General features: G+C 53.8%; 8 protein-coding genes across 8 annotated transcripts; 4 read left to right on the forward strand and 4 right to left on the reverse strand.

The window, feature by feature from the left end:
- Positions 1-844: 844 nt before the first annotated feature.
- On the reverse strand, positions 845-2,546 carry BO72DRAFT_446407 (threonine aldolase GLY1). The gene is made up of 3 exons (XM_040944289.1): positions 2,118-2,546; positions 1,109-2,062; positions 845-1,049 (listed from the first exon to the last, which is right to left on the reverse strand). Exons 1-3 carry the CDS (start codon positions 2,203-2,205, stop codon positions 943-945), a joined length of 1,149 nt encoding a protein of 382 aa, XP_040803122.1. The 5' UTR covers positions 2,206-2,546; the 3' UTR covers positions 845-942.
- A 283-nt stretch (positions 2,547-2,829) lies between these two features.
- Positions 2,830-5,058, forward strand: BO72DRAFT_526224 (uncharacterized protein). Its single transcript, XM_040950012.1, has 2 exons — positions 2,830-3,237; positions 3,293-5,058. Exons 1-2 carry the CDS (start codon positions 2,945-2,947, stop codon positions 4,725-4,727), a joined length of 1,728 nt encoding a protein of 575 aa, XP_040803123.1. The 5' UTR covers positions 2,830-2,944; the 3' UTR covers positions 4,728-5,058.
- Positions 5,059-5,100: 42 nt separating this feature from the next.
- BO72DRAFT_526225 (RNA exonuclease) lies at positions 5,101-7,962 on the reverse strand. The gene has a single exon (XM_040950013.1). The coding sequence runs from the start codon at positions 7,582-7,584 to the stop codon at positions 5,296-5,298; it is 2,289 nt and encodes a 762-aa protein (XP_040803124.1). The 5' UTR covers positions 7,585-7,962; the 3' UTR covers positions 5,101-5,295.
- A 264-nt stretch (positions 7,963-8,226) lies between these two features.
- Positions 8,227-9,689, forward strand: BO72DRAFT_425366 (PICOT family protein). Its single transcript, XM_040942904.1, has 2 exons — positions 8,227-9,395; positions 9,479-9,689. Exons 1-2 carry the CDS (start codon positions 8,622-8,624, stop codon positions 9,542-9,544), a joined length of 840 nt encoding a protein of 279 aa, XP_040803125.1. The 5' UTR covers positions 8,227-8,621; the 3' UTR covers positions 9,545-9,689.
- Positions 9,690-9,803: 114 nt separating this feature from the next.
- On the reverse strand, positions 9,804-11,675 carry BO72DRAFT_446411 (putative Gamma-butyrobetaine hydroxylase subfamily). Its single transcript, XM_040944290.1, has one exon. The coding sequence runs from the start codon at positions 11,567-11,569 to the stop codon at positions 9,944-9,946; it is 1,626 nt and encodes a 541-aa protein (XP_040803126.1). The 5' UTR covers positions 11,570-11,675; the 3' UTR covers positions 9,804-9,943.
- A 711-nt stretch (positions 11,676-12,386) lies between these two features.
- On the forward strand, positions 12,387-14,096 carry BO72DRAFT_506083 (thiamine transporter TPC1; the record flags this gene model as incomplete). Its single annotated transcript, XM_040949216.1, has 4 exons — positions 12,387-12,419; positions 12,561-12,613; positions 12,716-12,869; positions 12,961-14,096. 4 exons carry the CDS (start codon positions 12,387-12,389, stop codon positions 13,687-13,689), a joined length of 969 nt encoding a protein of 322 aa, XP_040803127.1. The 3' UTR covers positions 13,690-14,096.
- On the reverse strand, positions 13,576-16,058 carry BO72DRAFT_446412 (tubulin alpha chain). The gene is made up of 7 exons (XM_040944291.1): positions 15,867-16,058; positions 15,657-15,715; positions 15,417-15,570; positions 15,271-15,358; positions 15,147-15,218; positions 14,580-15,083; positions 13,576-14,509 (listed from the first exon to the last, which is right to left on the reverse strand). Exons 1-7 carry the CDS (start codon positions 15,876-15,878, stop codon positions 14,043-14,045), a joined length of 1,356 nt encoding a protein of 451 aa, XP_040803128.1. The 5' UTR covers positions 15,879-16,058; the 3' UTR covers positions 13,576-14,042.
- A 2,870-nt stretch (positions 16,059-18,928) lies between these two features.
- On the forward strand, positions 18,929-21,805 carry BO72DRAFT_494476 (Mechanosensitive ion channel family; the record flags this gene model as incomplete). Its single annotated transcript, XM_040948472.1, has 2 exons — positions 18,929-19,549; positions 19,610-21,805. 2 exons carry the CDS (start codon positions 18,929-18,931, stop codon positions 21,803-21,805), a joined length of 2,817 nt encoding a protein of 938 aa, XP_040803129.1.
- Positions 21,806-22,342: the final 537 nt, after the last annotated feature.

Genomic DNA, 22,342 nt, shown 5'->3' on the forward strand with positions numbered 1-22,342 from the left:
GCGGTTCGTGATACAAAGCGCCAAGTGCTCTTACCTCGCGAGAACCAAGAACTAGCGCCTCATGCACACAGTGCTAAGTCTTGTTTAACCCGGGGCAAGCTCTTGAAAACCAAGATAGTCTGTCCACAGCGGTTGATACTGTCTGGTTAGTTGTCACCGGCTGTAAGCAGATTAACTATGTATCGCGCGCTCTAGCACCAAAACAAGCAAGATCAAGCTGGTGTGGTATTTGAGCTCTTGATCGACTCGAGCTTCGGCGAGCAATCGTGCGCGTTGTGTATGTTCAAGCCCCCGATGCAGCGCAAAGCTGACTCATTGAAACAAGGAGTGAAGGGAGCGGTGTCGACCGGGCCGTATGGATCGGATAATGCGATCTTTCATCTAATCATATCTAAAGCCGGCCACAAACCATTATTAGCCAAGATGCCTCTCGATCGATAGAATTGTTCCACGGGGAAAAGAAAACCGAACTTACACAATTGACGTGCTCTCCCGGCCAGCCACCCACTCACTACAAGTCCAGATTGCTGCGATGGTCTCAGCTTCGAAGGCGGAACCAACAATAGAGACGAGAGAAGAGGCTGTCCGGCAGGCGGCGTCGTCGGAGAAACATGCAGCAAGGCGAAGAGAGGGCAAGGCTGGGGGGAGACTCGGAGGCACCGCTCCACTAGCAGTAAGTTGTTTGGTTATTTTGAGCTCCCACCGCAGCCCCAGGCATCAATCCAAGCCACGGGTGCGCTAATTGGTGCCTGGCCAATTGGAGTCCTGGCCTGAGAGGCGGGCGGCAGTTACACCACTTTGGCAAAGATGATCCGTGGATGAAGCCGGCAGCTACAGGTACCTAGGTGTATTTGCTCTCGTCCAGTATACTAATAGTTACATGTACAATGTCTCGAAAATATGCACCGTTTTGCACCGTTTTGCACCACAATTTGCCTTTATCTATCGTGTGCCGTACGGCTTACTCGGATCAGTACTACGTTGATATTTTCCACTCAATGCCGTGTTGAAAACTTGTTCCAAGCGAGCGATAGCGTCCGTGGATACCTCTATGCTTAAGGTTATGGCCTGAAATGTCGATGATTCACAAGGAGCAAGGAAGACTTACGGTAGTGGACAACAATCCGATTCCCCGAAAGTTTCAAGCCTTTCTCCTGGGCAATGGTCGAAAGGTCGTTGGGCCCTAGTCCAGATGCCTCGAGGTCCAGCCAGACCATGTTGGTCTCCACTGGGTGGGCGAGCTTGCCACCCAGGCCAGTCCAAAGTTGAGCAACCTTCTTTGCATTCTGATGGGATTCTAGAAGCTTTCCTTGTTTGCCATGAGGGTCAGGCCCAAAGGTCTCTTCAACAGCGACGCGGGCGGCCGCAGCCAGTACTCCCGCTTGACGCACCCCACCCCCAATGGTCTTCCGGAACCACCGAGCTTTTTTGATGAAATCGGCGGACCCTACAACGATACTGCCGATAGGAGCACCCAAGCCTTTAGAGAAGCACAGACTCACACTATCAAACAGAGTGGTGTATTCTGGCAAGCTACCCGCTCCAGACACTACTGCTTCCCATAGTCTCGCACCATCGAGGTGCACCTTGATGCCGTTTTGATGCGCCCAATCAGTAATTCTTCGAGCTTCTGCAAGCGGCATGACCCTCCCATCCAGAGTGTTCTCGAGACTGATCAACTTTGTTGGACAATAGTGGATATTGTCACTCAGAACGGCATGCTTCTGGATGTCCTCCAGAGTAAGGTAGGTGCCATTTTTGGGAATAACCGGGAGGACAGTCGCACCAGTCAAAGAGCTGACACCGCCTGCCTCGTAGCAGAAGATATGCGCACGGTGATCACACAGCACTGAGTAGGGTGGCTCCTTGAGATGGGTGCGGATAGCCACCTGGTTACCCATAGTGCCGGACATCACCAGCAAAGCACTTTCATGCCGCGTCCGCTCTGCCACGTATGCTTCCAGATCATTTGTTACCGGATCTTCACCGAAGACGTCGTCGAGAAGGGTGGTCTGGCAGATAGCTTCTAGCATTGCGGGAGTAGGCTTGGTCATGGTGTCGCCTTTGTTGTTTTATTTAGTAAGATCCACGCATCACAGCGTTGTCCATGAACTCACTTCTGAGATCAAACTCAGCGGCGCCAGCGCCCTGCCACGTGCTGGGCCTGCTCCCATTGCTATGCGAGACAGTCGATGTGCTGGCCATGGCGAATCGAGGGGAATATGCGATTCGTGAGATAGAAACCAAAGGTCTCTGAGCGGATGGGTTCCGGAGAGAAAGACGGGTGAGGTATCTCATTAAGACTTTTATACTCACAGTAAACGGTAGAAAAGAAGCAGAAGGAGGGGGGGTGGGGGTAAATTACGAGCAAGCCGGAAGCCGTCAACCCGTCAAAGTAAGCCCGAAGCCGACACCGCAGGGAAGAAGAGGGCCCGGGGAGGAGCCGGGAAGTAGGGAAACTGCCTATGTGGGGTGCCCAATCTGCTGGGCAAAACTTCCCGCCGCGACCAGCAAGAGACCAACGTTCCGAGGCAGAGGGAATCCAGTCGGGTTCCGTTCCATAGTTAAACCATGAGTGTCTGTAATTGTAAGACTGTAAGGCTGTAACACAGTAATCAACGCTCGGTGTCAGCCTATGACGCCACGGCAAACGCGCGCCGTCCTTATCGATAGTAGTCCCAAAGAGGAAAAGGACGACCCGCCGACGTGTCCCCAGTTGATGGCTGAGTCAGCAATCGAGACCTCTGGATCTTCGCGGGCAGGCAGGTTTGCCCTGATGGATTCGGAACGTCCTGTCTCAACTTGCGACCTCTTCCTCTCCTTCCCCCCCCCCCCCACCCCTTTCCTCAGAGAAGTGAGATTCTGCTACAGCGACACAACCGATCACCACCCAATTTTCCCCCCGGCGTGGGTGCCACGCATCCCCCCTCGCTTATCCCTCATCATGTCTGCCACCATGGATTTGTCCCGCCTAACTCGACCCGCGATCCTGTGCCAGTGCTCGCGATGCTCCAGCTCTCTCGCCGCCTTGGAGAACGAGTGGGCGAAGCTTTCGAACTCCTACTCTATAGCGGCGGGGTGGCTGAGTGTCGAGCTGCATCGCATTTCTATCTCCTCGGAAAAGAAGCAGATCCCCCAGTCCTCGGAGTTGAGCAAATTGCGGGGTCGCATCCTACAGGAAGTCTCCTGCAAGCTTTGCCAGCAAAAGCTGGGTGCTCTGTGTGCCCTCGACAATGGGTAAGAAACGGATGATGTTAGATCTTCTTGTGTTAAGCTAACAACAATCCCTAAGTCCAAACATCTTCTGGAAGCTTTCCAAAGTGTCATTCAGGGAGATCGTGACCATGCGTACCGTCGAACCTACCTTCAAAGATGGAGCGCTCGAACGTCTGATATGCCCACCACAGGAACAACGACGAGATAGGGCTCCTTTTCAGCCAGGCGCTTTGGTCCCGGCCGGATCCACGGAGCTGGAGAGTCATGGGATCTCGGTGGAACAACAGATTCAACATCAAGGTCTTAGCCTTGATCATATTTCCAGCTCGGTCAGCAACCTCCACGATACCATGTTCGAACTCAAACATGCATTTACCGCCCTACGTATCGAGTTGAACGGCCCCGGTCGCTTCGGTCCAGACATGAACAGCCCTGCTAGCAAGGACCTGATGATCGCGACGGTGTTGAAGGAGCTCCGATCGAAGTCCGAGGAGATCGAAAGACTCAAATTGGAGATTGAAGCCTTGAAGTTGAAGAACCGCTACGTGGAGGAACAACAATCGGCTAGACAGCAGGAGCAACTGCCCCCTTCACTACCGATATTGACTGTGGGCGAGATGCTACCGGAAGTACGGAGTCCAGGACTACTGCAGGGGAGCAGGAAGCGGCCGTGGCCCGACTCGTTCCCAAGTGGTCGAACGCAGCCGATCGGGGACTCGTTTGACGATGACGATGACGACGAGAGTATCGGCGACTTTGCTCTGGATGGTAGGAATACTATACCGGCCGTCAAGATTCCACTCAAGGATCCACCCCTCCGGAATTCAGAAACAGTCCATACGACGGATACGACGACCCGCGAACCAAGCCCCTTGGGGTCCCCTCGATTGCGCATCGAAGTTAGCCACTCTCGACATCAAACACCACACGACGATCACAATATGGACGGAAGCCTGGAAGCTTCTACGAACTCGCAGCCAAGGGAGCCAGTCGTCAAACGGCCCCGGTTGGCTCAACCGGCCGATAAAACTTCCACCAGCGCGAGGAAGGCAGGCCGGCCCCGCAAGTCATTCAGCCAGACCACCAAACCTGACATTTTCTCTCACCTCAAGCCCGCACCACTTGCCGAACAAAACACCAACAACATCAACGGAGCCAACAATCCCAAGGAAACGGCTTCTCTCGCCGCCACCAGCCCCAGTGAACCAGCCCCGGGCCAAGAACCTCGCCGGACACGCTCTCGGAGCCTTCGAAGACGGCAGTCTGCAAATAACCTATTCTCCGCGCCAGGCCAGTCACTCCCCAACGGCAAACTGAATAATGGCGAAACCTTTAACCCAACCGAGCCGAATCTACCCAGTGCCGGCAAAGAAAACCCCCCTGTTGCCATGAACGACGTCCAGGCCACGGACACTAGCGAGAAGCGCAAGGCCCAGACCGCCGCGCGCGACATCATGGTCCGACTGGCCATGCAACGCGAGGAGGCCATGGAAACCGATACTTCTCGTTGAAATATCGGTGAAGGCGGGAATTCCCTCAGATTGCCTCCTCCTCTTCGCTAGCAAAACATTTTTCGATTCAACCCTATCTGTCCTTTTAAGAACCCCAAACTTGGCCTTCCAAGGTTACGCCATGCTTTTTCTTTTCTTTTCTTCGGCGCACGAAAAGTGTTCCCTTCAGTTTTCTCCTTACCGGCGTATCGGTGAACAGGTGGGTAGGTGGGTGGGTGGGTGAATCCGGTGGACGGATTAGGCTGGTTAAGTCTAGATTGTATCTCCTTCTCTGTTCGAGACACCCCCCCGAATAATATTTCCTCTTCCGTGTGAGGTCAAGGCTACAATCTACCTCCCTTGATCAGAATAACAATCAGATGATATCTATGATCCATACATGAGACCCGGATCGAGTAAGTCCCACAAGCAAAGCCACATAAATCCACAAATAGATCAATGGCTTGGTAGAGTACCTGAAGCTCCCTTCCCCCAAAAGTAGATACATGATTCGAGATCCAGCCCCCAATTTTCACCATTCCAAGACACCAACCGCCCTAGATAAGCGGGAAACACACACAGTACACATTCATTTTACACACATAAACCCACAGCCCTCGCGAGCCCGCTCACAGGCCTTCTTGAGCGCCTGCTCCTCCGTATCCGTCCACTTGACGCTCAGCTCATCCCACGGCTTCTTGGAGTTATACTCCTCGCGGAACAGCTTGTGCATCGCCTGCAGACGGGCGACCTCGCGGGGGTCGCCGGTGCCCGAGTAGACCATGAACAAGGTACAGGGCGGGAGGGCGTCGTAGATGCGCTGGATGTTCGCGACCGTCCGGCTGACCACGTCCGATAATTGTGGCGTCGTTGCTGGGCGCTCTTCTTCTGTTTTCTCCTCACAGGGTAATGTCGTACTTGTGGCTGCTGCGGTGGGAGCGGCATTACTGGACGTTGTTGTTGCTGTGGTTTCCTCGGCGGCAGGGACCACGGCCGTCGCTTCGTTGGCGTTGTTGGGGTCGGGGAGACGATTGCAGAAGCCACGGTGGAGTTCGAGCTCGCGCAGACGCGCCCAGGTGAAGTCCACGCCGCCGCCGGGGATGGAAGGGTGGGTGTTGTCGCCGTTGACGGCGGAGGCGATGCCGTTGACGACGTCGTTGTCGTCGACGCAGCCAATTGCGACGGTCGCCTGGGCGCCGAAGCCGCGCTCGGGGTTGCCCCAGTCGACAACGGCGCCGGTGCGGCCTTCAGGGGTATTATTGGTTGTGTTGTTGTTGGTTGAGGGAGTGTGCTTGCCAGGCCGGGTGGTGCGGCCAAGGCGTTTGAAGATGCTTTCGTTGGAATTGTCGCCCGTGCCCCAGCGCTCGCCCTTCTCGCACTTCTGCTTGACGAGCTCGAGCACGGCGCGGGCGTCTTCGATGGAGTCGTGGCCGGTTTGGCCCTTTTGGATCTCCTTGCCCATGTATTTTTGAGTGAGCCACTTCAGGCTGCATTTGAGGGGCGGGCCGCGTGGGTGGGGGTAAATGAAGGTGGTGTCGACGATGAAGGGATGGGTCATCTTGAGGGCGTTCATATCAGAGTTGAGGGAGTGGCCGACGAGGATGGCTCGGGGCGTAAGGATGGTGAGAAGCTTCTGCTGAATGTCGGCGAGGGTGGTGGTGACGGGGTCGAGCTTCTCCTTGGTGATGCCGGAGAATCGAGTGAGGTAGTCGATGATGGGCTTTTGTGGCTTCACGAGCTCGTCGAGTACAACCTCCCCGTCCCAGCGGACCAAGCTAACCCGCGTGAGTTCGGACTGGCCTCCCTCCGTGATACACATTTCGCAATCCAGCGCCAATACGTCCCGTCCAGCGGTCATGCTTCCCTGCTGGATCTCAGCCTCCGGTACCTGGCCAGCCTCTAGGCTTTCAACGTGGGTATCAACCCATCCATCCTCTGCAGATTGACCGGCTCGCTTGCGGTTCTCCGCTAAAGTCAACCTCTCTTGCTCGCTGGCCATGAGAGAGGGATGTAGGACGTAGTCGTTTTCGCGCAGATCCGCGACGGAACTGATAAATGTAGTGATTGGCGTTCTCTGGGAAGCCTGGTTCTTGTCGACCCTGACCGGTTTCGGACCTTTCGTGTTGTTACTCTCCTTATTCTTCGGAAGTGGCGTGAGGAGCATCGCCTGGAGCGGCGAGTGCACTTTGTTGTACTTCGTGTCTCCAGGCGCCTTCACCGGCCAAGCGTGAGGAAACATATCTGCCAACGACTGCAGAGGCTCTGGGAGACTCTCCCGCGTCAATGGCCGCGGGTTGAACCGGTGGGACCGATCCTCCAGAGGCAGGCCTTGCTTCCATCGGGCAAAGTCCGCCGTCTTGGGATCCTCCTCCTGTTTCTCCGTAGTTTCTGTATCCTTGTCCACGTCCATCTGTTCGCTGGTCTCCTCCGGTGCCAGCGGTATAGATCCATCCAGCATCCCAAGTTCCAGGCCGGGTACCATCACTACCACAATCTTTCGTACATAGCCGGAGTGCTTGATGGAGATCCACTGTGGTGCAATGCCATCGGCAAAACAGTATAGGAGCAGACCCTGTAGGTCTGCGATCCGAATGGATGACTGTAATCGCCCTTCGACGTAGGTGAGGACGGGGTACTTGGTCTTGACACCATCCACACGCTTCTTCTTGCTCGGTCGCTGAGCTCCATTCGGCGCCTTATCGGCCCCGGCGTCGGATGTCGCAGAGTTCTCGTTGTTGTCGTTTGATTCCGATGTCGACCTCTGAAGGGACGCAAGGGTTTGTGCGACTCCGAAGCCGTTCCCTGTGTCTGGGTTGGTTTTCACCGGACTCTCGTCGTCCGAGCAATCGGCGTGCTTGCGCTTTCTGGATCCGGCCATTTCTGGGTTGACAGCGGCAATGGGTTGAAGTGTCTGAAGCAGCTTAGCCAGCTACACCGGTTCCAGCAAGTTGATTCAAGAGCCGGTTCAGACACGAAATCGCCTTCTAATTCGCTGTAAAGATGTCGAGAAAACTGGGATAATTCGCCTGACGATTGACAGAGCTCGGATGTCGCGCGGCGAAGATCCTATCAATTTCAGGCTCACGTGATGATAGCATCTCGTAGGCGGTGATGAGTTCAAGTTGTGGTTGCTGCAGCGTCTGCAGGAGGGCTGCATCTGCGAAACATGCAAGCTGGACCTGCGCAGGCTCCAAGAGCCATTATACAGTAGGCTTCGCAATAGATGCGCTCATGGTTACGAGGAATTTCAAGCCAGACTCCAGAGACCATTTGTTGCAGTTCAATGAATCGATCAATTTCCGATAAGCGTCCATCCCGAGGGCAAAGTGATTACTCATCCTGAAGCTTTCTTTCCTCGGATCCCACCAATCAAACCCGCTGCAGAGCGCCGAAGATCGCAAGATGGGTGGAGGAGGAGGGGGGAATAATTTAGTTACATTGTACGGAGTAGCTGTATTACAAAACATGGTTCGATCTGATAAGCGGCCAAAATTTCGCCATCGATCATCCTTTCCCTCTTCTTCCCTCGATTGTTCCGTTCATAGTACCTGGTGCTCTTCTTATTGTCTTTGCTACCTTGGTCATCTTTTCTCTTTCCCCTCCTTCCTACTCAATATACTCACCAGATTGAGTACCACAACCTGTTCAACGAAGCAGATTCAAGCAAACAACTTCTCCTCTCATCCAGTGCAGCACTCTCGACAGACAGCCCTCTAAAGGTCCCCCCTCCCTCTCCCCGCCGCCGACCTCGCCCGCCGCCCGCGCTCGCTCATATTCTCCCCCACCCCACGCCATCGTAACAGTCACACACGCACACAAGACTTCCTCCCTCTCCCCTCCTGCCCCGAACCCACCAGCAAATAATCAAAACAAAAAGCCTACCAAAAAAACCAAAAAAAGAAAAACAAAAGCACAATGTCCGCCCTCATCGAAGTGGCCACGGAGGCCGAGTTCCCGACCTACCTCTCCTCGCTGCCGCCGACCTGCCTGCTGGTGCTGTACTTCTACGCCCCCTGGGCGGCGCCCTGTACGCAGATGCGAGCCGTGCTGTCGGCCCTGGCCTCGCAATACCCGGCGACGAGCCCGCCAACGACCGCCTTCCTGAGCGTCAACGCCGAGGAGCTGCCCGACATCTCCGAAGACTACGACGTCACCGCCGTGCCCTTCGTCGTCCTCGTCCGCGACGGCCAGATCCTCGAGTCCATCAGCGGCAGTGAAGCCGTGCGCGTGCGCGATGCCGTCGAGCGCTACGCCGGCGCCGGCAGCAACACGACACAACAAACCCAACAACAGCAGCAGAAGACCGCCATCCCTCCACCATTGACCGCCGTGCCCCGCGAGGACGCCTCCGCGCCCACGACCGCCACCCAAGCGCCCAACGGAGCTACAGGCGGAGGAGCTGCTGCTGGCCCCGCCGCGACGGCGGAGACAAAGGAGGCCCTGTTCGCGCGCCTGGCGGAGCTGGTCAAGGCCGCGCCGGTCATGCTATTCATGAAGGGCACGCCCAGCGCGCCCCAGTGCGGCTTCAGTCGGCAATTGGTCGGGATCCTGCGCGAGCGCAGCGTCAAGTACGGGTTCTTCAACATCCTGGCCGATGAGGACGTGCGCCAGGGTCTGAAGGAGTTCGCCGATTGGCCCACTTTCCCCCAGTTGTGGGTGGATGGCGAGTTGGTCGGTGGGTTGGATATTGTATGTTCTATTCTTTTTCTTTTTGCCTCTTCCTGCTTCTTTTCTAAGCAAGTTAATCGTGCTAACGTCTCTCGCAATCACAGGTTAAGGAAGAACTTGAGAATGACCCGGATTTCCTCGCCGCGTACTCGGTTAACAAGGCTGTCTGAGTATTATAGAATAGGTCTGCGTTATTGGGGGTCCCTGTATTTCCTCGTCATTTTTATTTATTTTCAAAGATACTTCCCAGTTGTCAAGTTCTCTCTAAGATCTAGCGATGGATATTGAGAAAAAATCAAAAGATTTAATTATTGTACCACCGGTTTCGGTTTCTTCCGTTGCCTTGCCGTCTCTGGTCTTGTGCCGCTCGAAGTAAAATGTCCGTCTTACATCCTCTACATGGAAGCAAAATCTACGGTGTATGTCCTCTCGTAGAAGTCATGCGATATATTGTTTATGAGGGACAGATGAAAATTTGCAAGTCAAGCAATCCGCTTTATTCGGGCATCTAGCCATGCAGGGCGAGACACATGCATATTCAAGTATGGCACGATGAAGGAATATAAAACCTACGACTCCGACTCGTCTTCCGCTCGCCAAACGTTTGCCATCCAATTTTCAGGATCCTTGTTCCGACGGGCTTGATTTGGCATCCTGGGAAACATAGGGCTGTAGTCGCGCTCATTCCAGATATTTCTAAAGGCCCGGTTGCGAATCACGGTGCGGACGCGGGAGAGCACGGCATCCTCGTCGACGTACGCACCGGCCAGCCAGCGATCGCCCTGGGCGGTGTTGAAGGCGCGGCGGGCGTGCACGACGCGCCGGTTCTCGAAGATGACGCATTGGCCCGGCTCGAGTTTCAGCTCGAAGACATTCTTGGGGTCCTCCAGCTTGGCCGCGAAGTACGCCAGCGCCTTCACGGCCAGAGCGTACTCGCCGTGGTCCGGGTAGCGGTCCGTGATGCTCGCCTGGAAGGGCGGCGAGTAGTTGACGCGGGTCAGCCGCCGCCGGAGGCCCTCCCGCGGCAGCGGGAACTCCTGCTCGAACACCGGCCAGGTGTTGGTGTAGAAGTGGTCCGCGTGGTTGTACTCGTAGGTCAGGTCCAGCCGCGTCAGGGCCTTCCAGTACGGCCGCCGGTCATGGTACATGGACCGCGCCACGTGGAAGGTGTCGGCGAAGAGTGACTCGCCGCCGTCGCACGAGTTCCGCAGGCAGTGCAGCAGCTGGAACCCCGGGGGCTCGTTCATGTACATCAGGTCCATGTGGAAGTTCAGGAACTGGTTCGTGTAGGCGACATTCTCGGCATTGGGCTTGTTGCGCACATCCCAGGTCGGGCCGTAGAACGTGTTGCGGAGGGGACCGAGCCGCGTCGCGATCTTCTCGACCTCGGCGCGCGAGTCCGGGATGTTCTTGACAAAGATGAGTCCCGTTTCGGCCAGGCTCCGCAGGGCCAAGGCGAATTCTTCACTTTCCTGCATGAAATCCTCGTAATCGACCCAGTACACATGTTCTTCGATCGTCGCACGGTTCCAAATCTTTCGCCACCGTCTCTTGCTGCTAGCAACCTCCAGGAGGGGCGCGAAGACACCGTGTTTGATATGATCGATGTCGTACTGGGATCTGTGTATCTTCTCGCCCTTTGCCATTCCCCGGTCCCAATTTACCACCATTCTCTTGTGATTGATCTCGATAGACCGCGGCTGGATGTCAAGGGGTATGTCGGTGGTGCGGAAATTGCGTTGCTTGGTAGACGGGTCGACGCACTGCGAGCATTTGCATGCATCGCGCAGCGTGTGATAGAGTACCGAGAACTCCCTCCGTCCAGGTTGCTTGATCAGAAGAGCATCCTGTGTCGCCTGGATGTCGTCCACCCATTTACCTTCGATTTGGATAGGGATCCGCAAGGGTCTGACTGACGGCCGACCTTCTTCATTGGCGGTGGTGCGGTCACGTTCAGGGTGAGTAACTTCGGGGGCGGCGCCTTGGTGGTCGTCTGGGTCGAACTCAGATTCTGAAATGAGAACGGAAGGATTCACTGGAGCAGGGGACCGTCCATGCTCTGCTGAGATCTCGGGTTCCTCCTTCTTTTCCTGCCATAGACTTGGTGTCTTTGCGTAGCTGCGGCGGAGTGCGGGGGTGAGAGCTGTTGCGATGCGAGGAGATCGCAGTAGGCTTCTTTTTAACAAGGACGCCATTTCGATCTCACTTCATCTGAGCTCCGAGCGCTGCTGCACAAGATGAGGCAGAAGCATATATATATAGCGACCGGACTAAAGGAAAGAAGGGAAGGAGATCATGGAGGGGAAGCAAAGCACATCAGCTGACAGTCAAGAACGAGAGCCTCGGCTCGGAGGTCGAACTCTTTCTCCGCAATCCGCATCGCGCTTTCTTCTCGCTTGTGGACTAGCCTCATGCCGCTTTAATCTGCCAGGCATAGTGTTATCACCGGAAAACGATTAAAGCATCACCACTTGAACATAGACGTGGTGCAGAGAAAAATTCATCAGTGAATTCGTTATTCCCGAACAAAATCACGATGCGCTCCCCTCCTTGCTCCAAGACCAACAATGGCGCGTACAACGAGCCTCAGTTCACGTCATCGCGCGCGGGAGCGCCTTTCATTTTTTCTGGCCCTGGGCGATCATCTATCGCCCCGACACAAATCATTGCACCCACTTAACTACACCCCGACTGCGTGTTATCAGCGCATTCACTATCGGAGTCGCACTAAAATTAGCCGGCTCCAGTTCAATTGGAGGACTAGACCATCCAGATTTCACCCTTTGACGTGTTCCTGACCCAATCGCCGGTTCAACTTGTTACCCAGTCAAAAAAAAAGTCGCATACAAGTATTGTGGATTTTTCTCCAACGCCACGAGCCAGATTCAAATGACCTTCTATTGGGTATAAAGCTACATTTGAGATCAGATCAATCACCAGCGCCTGCGCGCGAACCTCCCGCCGATCTTCTCTGGTTTTATCTTTTCCCATTGACCCTCCGCAATCACATGCATGTCGGCCGGGGGCGAACACCTCAAGGATGAGGTGAGTGCATGGATCTGGGCTTGGCTGGACTTCTTTTTTTCTTCCTGCGACTATGCAAGCCGGTCTTGCTCTTATCTGCCTACTTCCTGCATACACCTCCCCACACACAAGGCGCAAATCGACTAACATGTCCTTCCTCAGGGGTCGCGACGACAAGTCGTCCTCGCGGGCGGAATCGCAGGCCTCTTCTCACGGTACGTTATGGTTTTTCCCCCAAGCATCGCAACCGCCTCGCGTTTGCCCCCAAATCGCTTCATCGAAGCCAAAGCTGACCGGAAACCCCAAAACCACGCCAGATTCTGCATCGCCCCCCTCGACGTCGTGAAAATCCGCCTCCAACTCCAAATCCACTCCCTCTCCGACCCAATCTCCCACCAGCATGTCACCGGACCAGTGTACAAGGGCACTCTATCGACGATGAAGTCGATCCTCCGCGAGGAAGGAATCACAGTGCGTTTTCCCAGCCTTTCCCTTCCCCAAGATACACCAAGCATACCCAAACCCCAGACCACATCACTTACAACCATGCCCAAAAAAACAGGGTCTCTGGAAAGGCAACGTCCCCGCGGAACTCCTCTACCTGGCCTACGGCATCATTCAATTCAGCACCTACCGCACGACGACCCAAATCCTCGCCACCGAACTACCCACTCGCCTGCCCCCCTCAGCCGAATCCTTCATCTCCGGGGCTCTGGCCGGCGGCCTGGCCACCTTGTCCACCTATCCGCTGGATCTGCTGCGCACGCGGTTCGCCGCCCAGGGCACGGAGCGCGTCTACACGTCGCTGCTGGCCTCGGTGCGGGATATTGCGCGCCAGGAGGGCCCGCGGGGGTTTTTCCGGGGCGGCAGCGCCGCGGTGGGCCAGGTGGTGCCGTACATGGGGTTGTTCTTCGCGACGTATGAGGCGCTGCGGCCCGTCGTGGCCACGCTGCCACAGCAGGTGCCCTACCTGCCGGCGGGCAGTGGGGATGCGGCGGCCGGCGTGATGGCGAGTGTCTTGGCCAAGACGGCGATGTTCCCGCTGGATCTGGTGCGGAAGCGATTGCAGGTGCAGGGCCCGACCCGGCTGTTGTACGTGCATCGGAATATTCCGGAGTATCGGGGGGTCTTCAGTACGATGGCGATGATTGTGAGGACGCAGGGCGTTCGGGGCCTGTATCGTGGACTGACGGTCAGTTTGTTCAAGGCGGCGCCGGCCAGTGCGGTGACCATGTGGACGTATGAGACTACGCTGCGCGTGCTTCAAGATATGGAGATCGCTGCCGATTGAGCGAGACTCTCTGGGTGGCAGCTAGGGCTCGGATACACTAGACACGACACGCCAGCTCTTAGAATAGCATCTTGTAAATTATTCAACGACGTAATAGACATCATTCACAATCCACCTTGGCCGTATTTAGACCGCAGACTCATTACAGCATTACAGATCCCGGAGCACCTCTAGCTTTTTCTCCCGAATTTTCTTGGCCAAAACAAGTGAAGCCAAACGAGGCAAAAGCAGGAACGGTCAAGAGGGGGCTGAGGAAAACAAAAACAGGAGGGGGTTGTCACACGCTAAAAACGAAAACAAAGCATTCGGCAGACCAAGACGCAAAGGAAATCAAAGCAGAACGCGGATAACGCTCAGTACTCTGCCTCCAGATCCTCAGTTTCCAGGCTGTCGCCGGCAACCTCCTCGTAGTCCTTTTCCAGCGCAGCCAAGTCTTCGCGGGCTTCGGAGAACTCGCCTTCCTCCATACCCTCACCCACATACCAGTGAACAAACGCGCGCTTGGCATACATCAGATCGAACTTATGATCCAAGCGACCCCATGCTTCGGCGATTGAAGTAGTATTCGCGAGCATGCTGACCGACCGATCAACGGGAGCGAGCTCGCTGTTAGGAACGCGCATGGGTTTCTGGAAATTGATGCCCAACTTGAACCCTGTAGGGCACCATTCGACCAGGTGGAATGTATTCTTCGCTTTGACAGCGGCAATAGCCTGGTTACAGTCGCGCGGGATAACGTCACCACGGTACAACAAAGCAACCGCCATGTACTTGCCCTTCCGTGGGTCGCAAACCACCATCTGGTTATGGGGCTCAATACCTGGAGAGCATTGTTAGATATCGCCTCTTCATATCTACGAGAGAGCCTCGACACCATCCAGAACACGTACACTGGAAGGTCAGATCCTGAACTTTAAAGCTCTCGTGCGAACTGCGGTTGCTTGAAACCACAGGTGCAAATGAGATCAATGGATAGTGAATGCGGGGGAAAGGAACCAGGTTGGTCTGGAATTCGGCCAAGTCGACATTCAGGGCGCCCTCAAAGCGGAGACTGGATGTAATTGAGCTCACCACCTGCGCGATGAGGCGGTTGAGGTGGTCGTAGCCAGGACGTGGGATATCCAGGTTGCGGCGACAGATCTCGTAGACAGCCTCGTTGTCAACCAGAAAAGTGCAGTCAGCATTCTCGATTGTGCTGTGTGTCGACAGAACCGCGTTGTATGGCTCGACAACAGCAGTAGAGACGCGAGGTGAAGGGTAAATGGCAAACTCAAGCTTCGATTTCTTGCCGTACTCGGTCGAAAGGCGTTCCAGCAACAAGGCGCCAAAGCCAGAGCCAGTACCGCCGCCAAATGAATGGAATACTAGAAAGCCCTGAAGCGAGGAGCAATTATCTGAGATGGTAAGTATATTGTTTAGTACGTTCGAGCAGCCAGTGACGCCGGGTGAATACATACCGGCAACACGACGAATGCGGTCGGCGACTTCTTCAACCATTTCTTTCCCGATGGTGTAGTGTCCACGTGCATCTAGACAAAGTCAGCCCTTGCTATAATTGACAGACGCTTCTGGGAGTCAGACAGTTGTTAGCAGCATCCTCCTTGCCATTGATCAGGGTTTCAGGGTGAAACAGCTGGCGGTATTGCCCAGTTCGAACCTCGTCAACAGGCTACAATTATTAGCCTGTATAATCACTTCCAATGGAACTGACTCGATAGAAGCCCTACCGATGGGTCAAGATCGACGAAGATCGAGCGAGGGACATATTTTCCGTTGCTGGATTCGCTGAAGAACGTTTCGAAAGAGCCCGCAGATCTGGTTTCATCAACGGCATCGGGGTTTAGGTGACCGTCTGCCTTGAGACCATGTTCAAGCAAATATCTGTTATGAAGCCATGGGTTCAGCACTGGTCTGTCCTGGGCGACGGTGCGGATCATGTCATGATGGAGTGGGCGGGGATAACTTACAGCTCCCAGGCACTGTTCCCCAGCTGGATACCGGCCTGGCCGATGTGAATATGGCAGACCTGATTGATAGATCACGTTAGATTCCGAGAGTGGCTAGAATTACACAACAAGCCGGTCGTCTTGAGGTAACTCGAAGCTAATCGAGGGGAGGGGTGGAGGAGGGGAGCCGTGCGGGGAAGCAAACGCTCGGGAAACCAGTATACTTCTTACCTCGCCTCTCATGTTGCAAATTTGGCTGCCTTTTTCCGTGATGAATCAGGTTGGGATCCGAGATCAATAAAGATGAGAAGAGACGAGCAGCTGACAGTGGGGGATACAGATTGATGAGGGGTGATGAAAGAGGGAAAGATGGTGATGAGGGGAGATAGAGTTGGAAGATGATGGTGCCATGACCGGGTGGTACTTTGCTGACGGACAACGAGGACAACAACAACAACCCGCGACAACACACGCGCTTACCGGGTTTGTAAACAACCTCGAGGAAACCAATCAACAACCTTGTCCCATCTTACAAACCGTCCGCTTTTTGGTGCGTACCTTAACTAGCTAGGACTAGGTACCTAGTACCTTACGGTATTTTCTAGTCCCCTCCGAGTGCATTGAAAGACAGTATGATACTTACCCAAGAGCTACAGGCTTTTCATGTCACCTTACCCATACATTTCTTAAACGTCTCCCACGTGAAACTATGCGGAATGCGGGGAAACCGCGGCATCATGGATGGTCTGAAAAGCACCCGTATCACATTGAAACTGCGTGGCCACCCAGCAAACGATTCTCGGGTGTCTTCTCCTCTCGTTCTGCCAGACTCCATGATACTTGTTTATTCGATTCAGAAATGCAGGGAATCCGAGCTGTTATGCAACGACTATATAGCGCATCATCGCCATCATCAACTTTCATAAAACCTCGACTGGAAGCCTCACTGATGACAGAACAGCCTACGAAACCGCGACAGTCACCATTCTCACCTGATGACATGGTTCATTCTTAGCAGCATTTAACCGGAACCTATCAGATTTCCGAGACGGACAAATGATCATCTTATAGTTCACGCACCGCGCGAAAAGAGAAAAAAAGGGCTCGCTTCGTTATCTGGGATCGGCAGTAGACAGACAAGGAGGGGTAGAGTAGGACACGTCGAGGGTCAATTATGATGTCGGAGGCTTGAGACACGACTCGATTAGGGATTCCGAGCCGGTCAGTGGGATTTATGCGCATAAAAACTCCGCCCCTGCATCTGCACAAAACTCAGATATTTCATCACAATGAACACGTTATTTCCAAGGTAAAAAGCCTGGAAATGCAAGGACGTCGACCATGGAAATAGGTATTATCGCTATCAAGGGATGGCCATTGTACCTATACTGTCTAACAGTGTGGTGATCTCCTGCACGAGATTATGAGAGGCTGCATTATTTAGGTTTCTATCGTTGTTGGGTTTACCGAAGCCACCGGGGCCAACGATCGGCTGCACTACAGAGCACTAGCATTTTAGCAGACGAGCTCCCTGAGTCAGGGCCAAACACAGCTCGTGTTAACGCTAAAGATAACGGCACAAGAGTCGTCGTCGCATGGTAGTTGGAACACCGTCGGCTTGCCTGAGCTCTGGCTAGAAAGTCTGGGTTGGGCGTCAGGGGTGACGCGGAGATCCAGAGAATTTACTCTGCTTGATGATGCACTTCGGATGTTCCACGCAATTAGGAACAACAATTGTTCCAAGAAACAGCCAGTGTTCAAAGGGAAATTTCCATGACGGCGACCGGGAGTGCCTGAATTGTGGCGTTTCTTGGCAGTCGCCACACTGCGTTGTTGAATTTTTCTTTTCATTTACCTTTCACTGAACCAGTCAATATTTCTTTCCCTTCCACCGTTCGGAGAATCTGCGTTGACCGACCAAAGTAATACTTCTGCAGGTACTTTATCCCGATCAAAAGTCAATGAGGGCATGCAGCATGGGAAGTCAAGTCACGATGGTGATAGCCAACGATAATACTATCGGGATATAACCCCTCGAAAAGCAGCAACCGATGCAGTGCGGAGTCATTGCGCGACGCACAGTGATCCAGTCTGGGACTCTGGGACTCCTGGGTCTGTAAGGATCCACTTTCTTCTTTCGAAGTGGGGATTCGAAGGGCCCATTAATTGTTAGTCCCGACGCCCACCGCAGCCACAACTGGGGCCGGCGCCATTGTTGCCTTGACTGTTTGCTGATTGAATGAGATTATGAGGGTCTCCGCCCTGGCGCAATCTATCGATCTCACTTGAACTGACCTAACTCGATAGCTTCGGAATTCCTGCCTCTGCCGCATCTGTAGATCGGAGGATAATGACTATAGTACGATGAGGATTGAAAGAAAGGAAGTAAAGAATAGATATTGCTGCAGTACGGATAGAAACATTGCCAATAACGCCAATAATCAGCCGAATCATGCGCATCGGCAGGGCAGCAAGTCAAAGCAAATTGGTCTGGACCAGAGGGAGCAGCATCTCGGTTTCTTGGGCGTTTCCACTGGCCGACTTTCCCGTGCGATCGGCGAGGTTTCCGCATCGATCAACTCCTGCTCTATTGCTGCTGCCATCCATGGATGGAGCTCTGTGGATGGGAGTGAGAGTTTGTCAGTCAGTCAGTCAGTCTGTCTGTCTATCTGTCTGTTCGTCGTCTTTTCTTCATAAGAGTTCCCCACTTCGTCCCTCTTCTGTCTTCCTGTCATCTCAATAGTCTTGTCTCTTTTCTCCTTTTCCTTTCCACCTTCTTTCTTCTCTCGCACACACACACTCTCTCTCTCACCCATCTTCTCGCTCACTGCATTTGCTTCAGCTGTTCGCTCTATTGTACTTCCATACTGCTTCCCACTTGCTTGTATAAAATACCGGCGAGTTCTTTTCTTGCCTTGCTTATCAAAACCTCTAATAGATCCCATGCATAATTAAATCATTTGAGCGGTATGTATCGATTCTAGTAATCTTATTTATGGCAATCGTCCCCACCAGTGTTCACTCGACACTCTCGCTCGTGCGCTTCTTACTGTCTCACCTCAATTTCCCCACGGACTGTCCACAGCAGCTTGGCTTTTTCCATTTAAAAAAACTATTCCCTCCTATTCCCTGGCTGTTCTTCGGTCGATCCATCTCCTGTTTCTCATTTACCCATGTCGGCCTTTCTCTGACTGTCTGCACAGATTTGAGAGTTGACCAGGTCAATCGATACCGTTATCGATCAGGTGACAGACTTTGAGCCTATTAGTTTCGTCGACTGGCCCGGTGCCAGCATGTCACACCCATCGGACAATCTTCAAGTTCCGGTACATCAGCATGAGAAGAGATTAGAGGGCGACACCCCCGATACCGACGAGGGAACCTACTACGATGGCTCCACCAGCGGGCACGGCAATCACCTTCGGGTAGATACCTCGTATGACTATGATCCCGCTGCCTTGCGCTCACCTGCGACTGCACGAGAGGAGTCGATGCGCCTGGAAGATGATCTGGCCGTTCTTGAGGCCGAGCGCATGGCATCCCGTTCCACCACGCAGGAGGGGTCGATGAGAAAGGGCGAAGACGACGGTGCCTCGATGGCCAGATCTCGCTCTCGTCCATCTCAGCATGTTGTTGATGAGTTTGATGAGGCGACCAACCCATTGCACGAGAAAGCGGCAGTCTACAACCCTCCCGAGAACCCCAACACCAACATCGCCAGATTCATTAAGAAGCTCCATGAGTCGAGTTTCATTGTGCGCTACCTCACCTACATTGTGCCACTAGTTCTGATCCTGTTGATTCCTTTGTTGGTCGGTGCCCTAGCGTTTCCGGACGCCAATGTGGGAGGAGTTAAGTTGCTCTGGTTTTCGGTCTGGTTGGAGATTGTCTGGTTGACTTTGTGGGCCGGAAGAGTGAGTGCAAACCATTCAATGATGTCAGGCTAGATACTAACCTTAATTGCTCTCTTCTAGATTGTCTCGAAATGTATCCCAGTTCCAGCTGGCTGGATTGCTAGTATTTTCACCAACAACGCCAAAAAGTGGCGTGACATGGCCAAACAGCTCGAGCTCCATGGCACCTTGTTCTTTTGGTGGCTAGGTGTGGAAATCTCGTTCCTGCCCACCATGAAGAACCATCACGTCGACGGTAGCCACGGCACAAAATCCTGGGAGAATACAGTCAACAAGATCATCATCTCTATCTTTGTATGGACAATTCTGAACCTGGTCGAAAAAGTCATCATCCAATTCATCGCCATCAGCTTCCACACCCGTACTTACGCGGATCGCATTGAGATCAACAAATTTCAGATCGGCAGTCTGACTAAACTTTATGACTTCTCTCGGCGAAAGATCACAGCTGAAGACACGGAGTTCGAGGAAAAAGACAAAGGTACCCCAACCGGAATGAAGACCCCGCTGCATTATGCCGGAAAGGCAGGACGTCTGGCCAAGGGGGCCTTGAACAAAGTGGGAAACAAGGTGGGCGACGTGGCTGGCGCAGTTGCTGCCGACTTCACTGGCCGCACGGTTAATAACAGCAGTCACCCGTATCAGGTGGTGCTGACCTTGTTGCGCACCACGAGTGGCTGCCAGGTCCTGGCTCGTCGACTCTATCGCACTCTGGTGCGGGATGGTTTCGAGACCGTGTTTTCTGGAGATCTCAAGGAAGCCTTCGATAACAACGAAGAGGCGGACGCCGCTTTCACCATGTTTGACAAGGATATGAACGGAGATATCTCGATGGAGGAGTTGGAAGCAGTGTGCGTGGAGATCGGACGGGAGCGCAAAGCCATCACCGCATCACTGAAGGACCTGGACTCTGTCGTCGGCAGGCTCGACAACATTTTGGAATTTTTCGTGATCATCATTACCGTGATCGTCTTCCTGACGCTCATCTCGACGTCCGCCGCCGGAGTGTTGACCTCTGCCGGGTCTAGTATTCTCGCATTGTCGTGGCTTTTCTCCGCCACCGCGCAGGAATTTCTCCAATCCATCATCTTCGTCTTCGTGAAGCATCCATTCGATGTTGGTGACCGTGTGACTATCTATGGTAACGCAGGCGATGCCGGTTTGGGTGATGACTACTTTGTCAAGCAAATTTCGCTTCTGTACACGGAGTTCAAGAAGATGCAAGGCCATGTTGTGCAGGCCCCTAACAGTTACCTCAACGGTTTGTTCATTCTGAACCAGCGTCGGTCCGGTGCACTGGCGGAAGCAGTGCCCATCGTCATCAAATATGGTACCACTCTCGAGCAGATTGATGCCCTACGCCAGCGCCTGTTGGAGTTTGTCCGCAGTGAACGCCGTGAATTTCAGACCAACATTCTCACCGAAATGCGCACAATCACGGAGAACTTCTCTGTAACGCTCAATGTTGTCTTCTTCTACAAGTCGAACTGGCAAAACGAAGGCTTGCGTCTGCAGCGCCGCAACAAGTTTATCTGTATGTTGATGGTTGCCCTTCAGGAGATCGGCATCGAGGGACCACGCATGAACCTCCAGGGTGCCGGTGTCGATATTCCTTTCCACATTGCCGGGTTCCCGCAGCCTCACATGCCCGCTACTCCTGGCAGCAGAGATGGCAATCCTCCCCCGACTCCTATTGGCGACCATCACGGCTATGCGCCCGAGAATACCGGGTTTAGTAGCGCTACCCGTCACCCATCTATCCTCCGCAAAGGCATGAACACTGCTGCCGCCCGGGCTCGTGGTGATTCTATGCTCTCCCGCAAACACGTGGATTTCTCGCTGGGCATGCGGGATATCTCCTCTGGCGATGTCATGGGCGACGTCTTCGAGGATCGCCGCGCCCGAGTTGAGGACATTGTCCGAACCACTAACCGGGAGAATACCGAGCGCCGCATCCAAGAAGAGGAGGAAGAAGAGGCCGAGCGTCAGAGCCGTAACTCATCCTCCCGCCGTCGCAGCAACTCCAATCTGAGCGTCCCGTCCACTTCGCGCGCAGGTCGCCGATCGGTTGACTCCCAGGGCGGGCACAGTGTGACCTCTATCACCCACAATCGTTTCTTCCGGCATCATCGCAGCAGCATCAGCCGCGCGCCCGACGATCTGATGGAGCAGGGCCGCTCCGATCAAGGCGCCAGCACGGATGCCCCTGGCTCCGATCTCCATCCGAGCGTATCTCATCCTGCGGAGAAGCAATAATTGCATCTGGAGGATCTCGTGATATTGAAAAGTACATCATAGATAATAAAAATGTAGATAAAGCATTTCTTTCTGATTGAATAGTTTGCAAGATCAGTCAATATTAAATCATATATAGAAGATCGTACCTCTCTCGTCTATTGAAAGTGGGTAGAGTTAAGGCTGAGACTTACTGTCAACCTTATTCAACTTAAAGATCCTGTAGTTGATACCAAAGGAGCGATGTAGCAAAGCTATCAAGCTTCTCCATCTCGTCCACCCTACGGAGCTGTGACGTGAGCGCCTTAATGCACTCATGCACGCCCTGTTGAATCTGCTTAGTCATGTCTTACATAGCTCCAGGAGATGGCCGAATCGAGTAACCGGACGGAATATGCAGAAAAAGAGCTAACTTAAGTGACTCTGTGTTACACGAGATTTATGCCATTGCCCATCACTCCTGACTGCCATATCAATTGACTGCGAAGGTCAGCCGACATGTTAGAAACCTCACATTCTCGTGCCATTTCTGCAGAATATGAAATCATCCTGTCTTCA

This window comes from Aspergillus fijiensis (assembly GCF_003184825.1).
Source record: "Aspergillus fijiensis CBS 313.89 unplaced genomic scaffold BO72scaffold_14, whole genome shotgun sequence".
NCBI classification, from domain to species: Eukaryota; Fungi; Ascomycota; class Eurotiomycetes; order Eurotiales; family Aspergillaceae; genus Aspergillus; species Aspergillus fijiensis.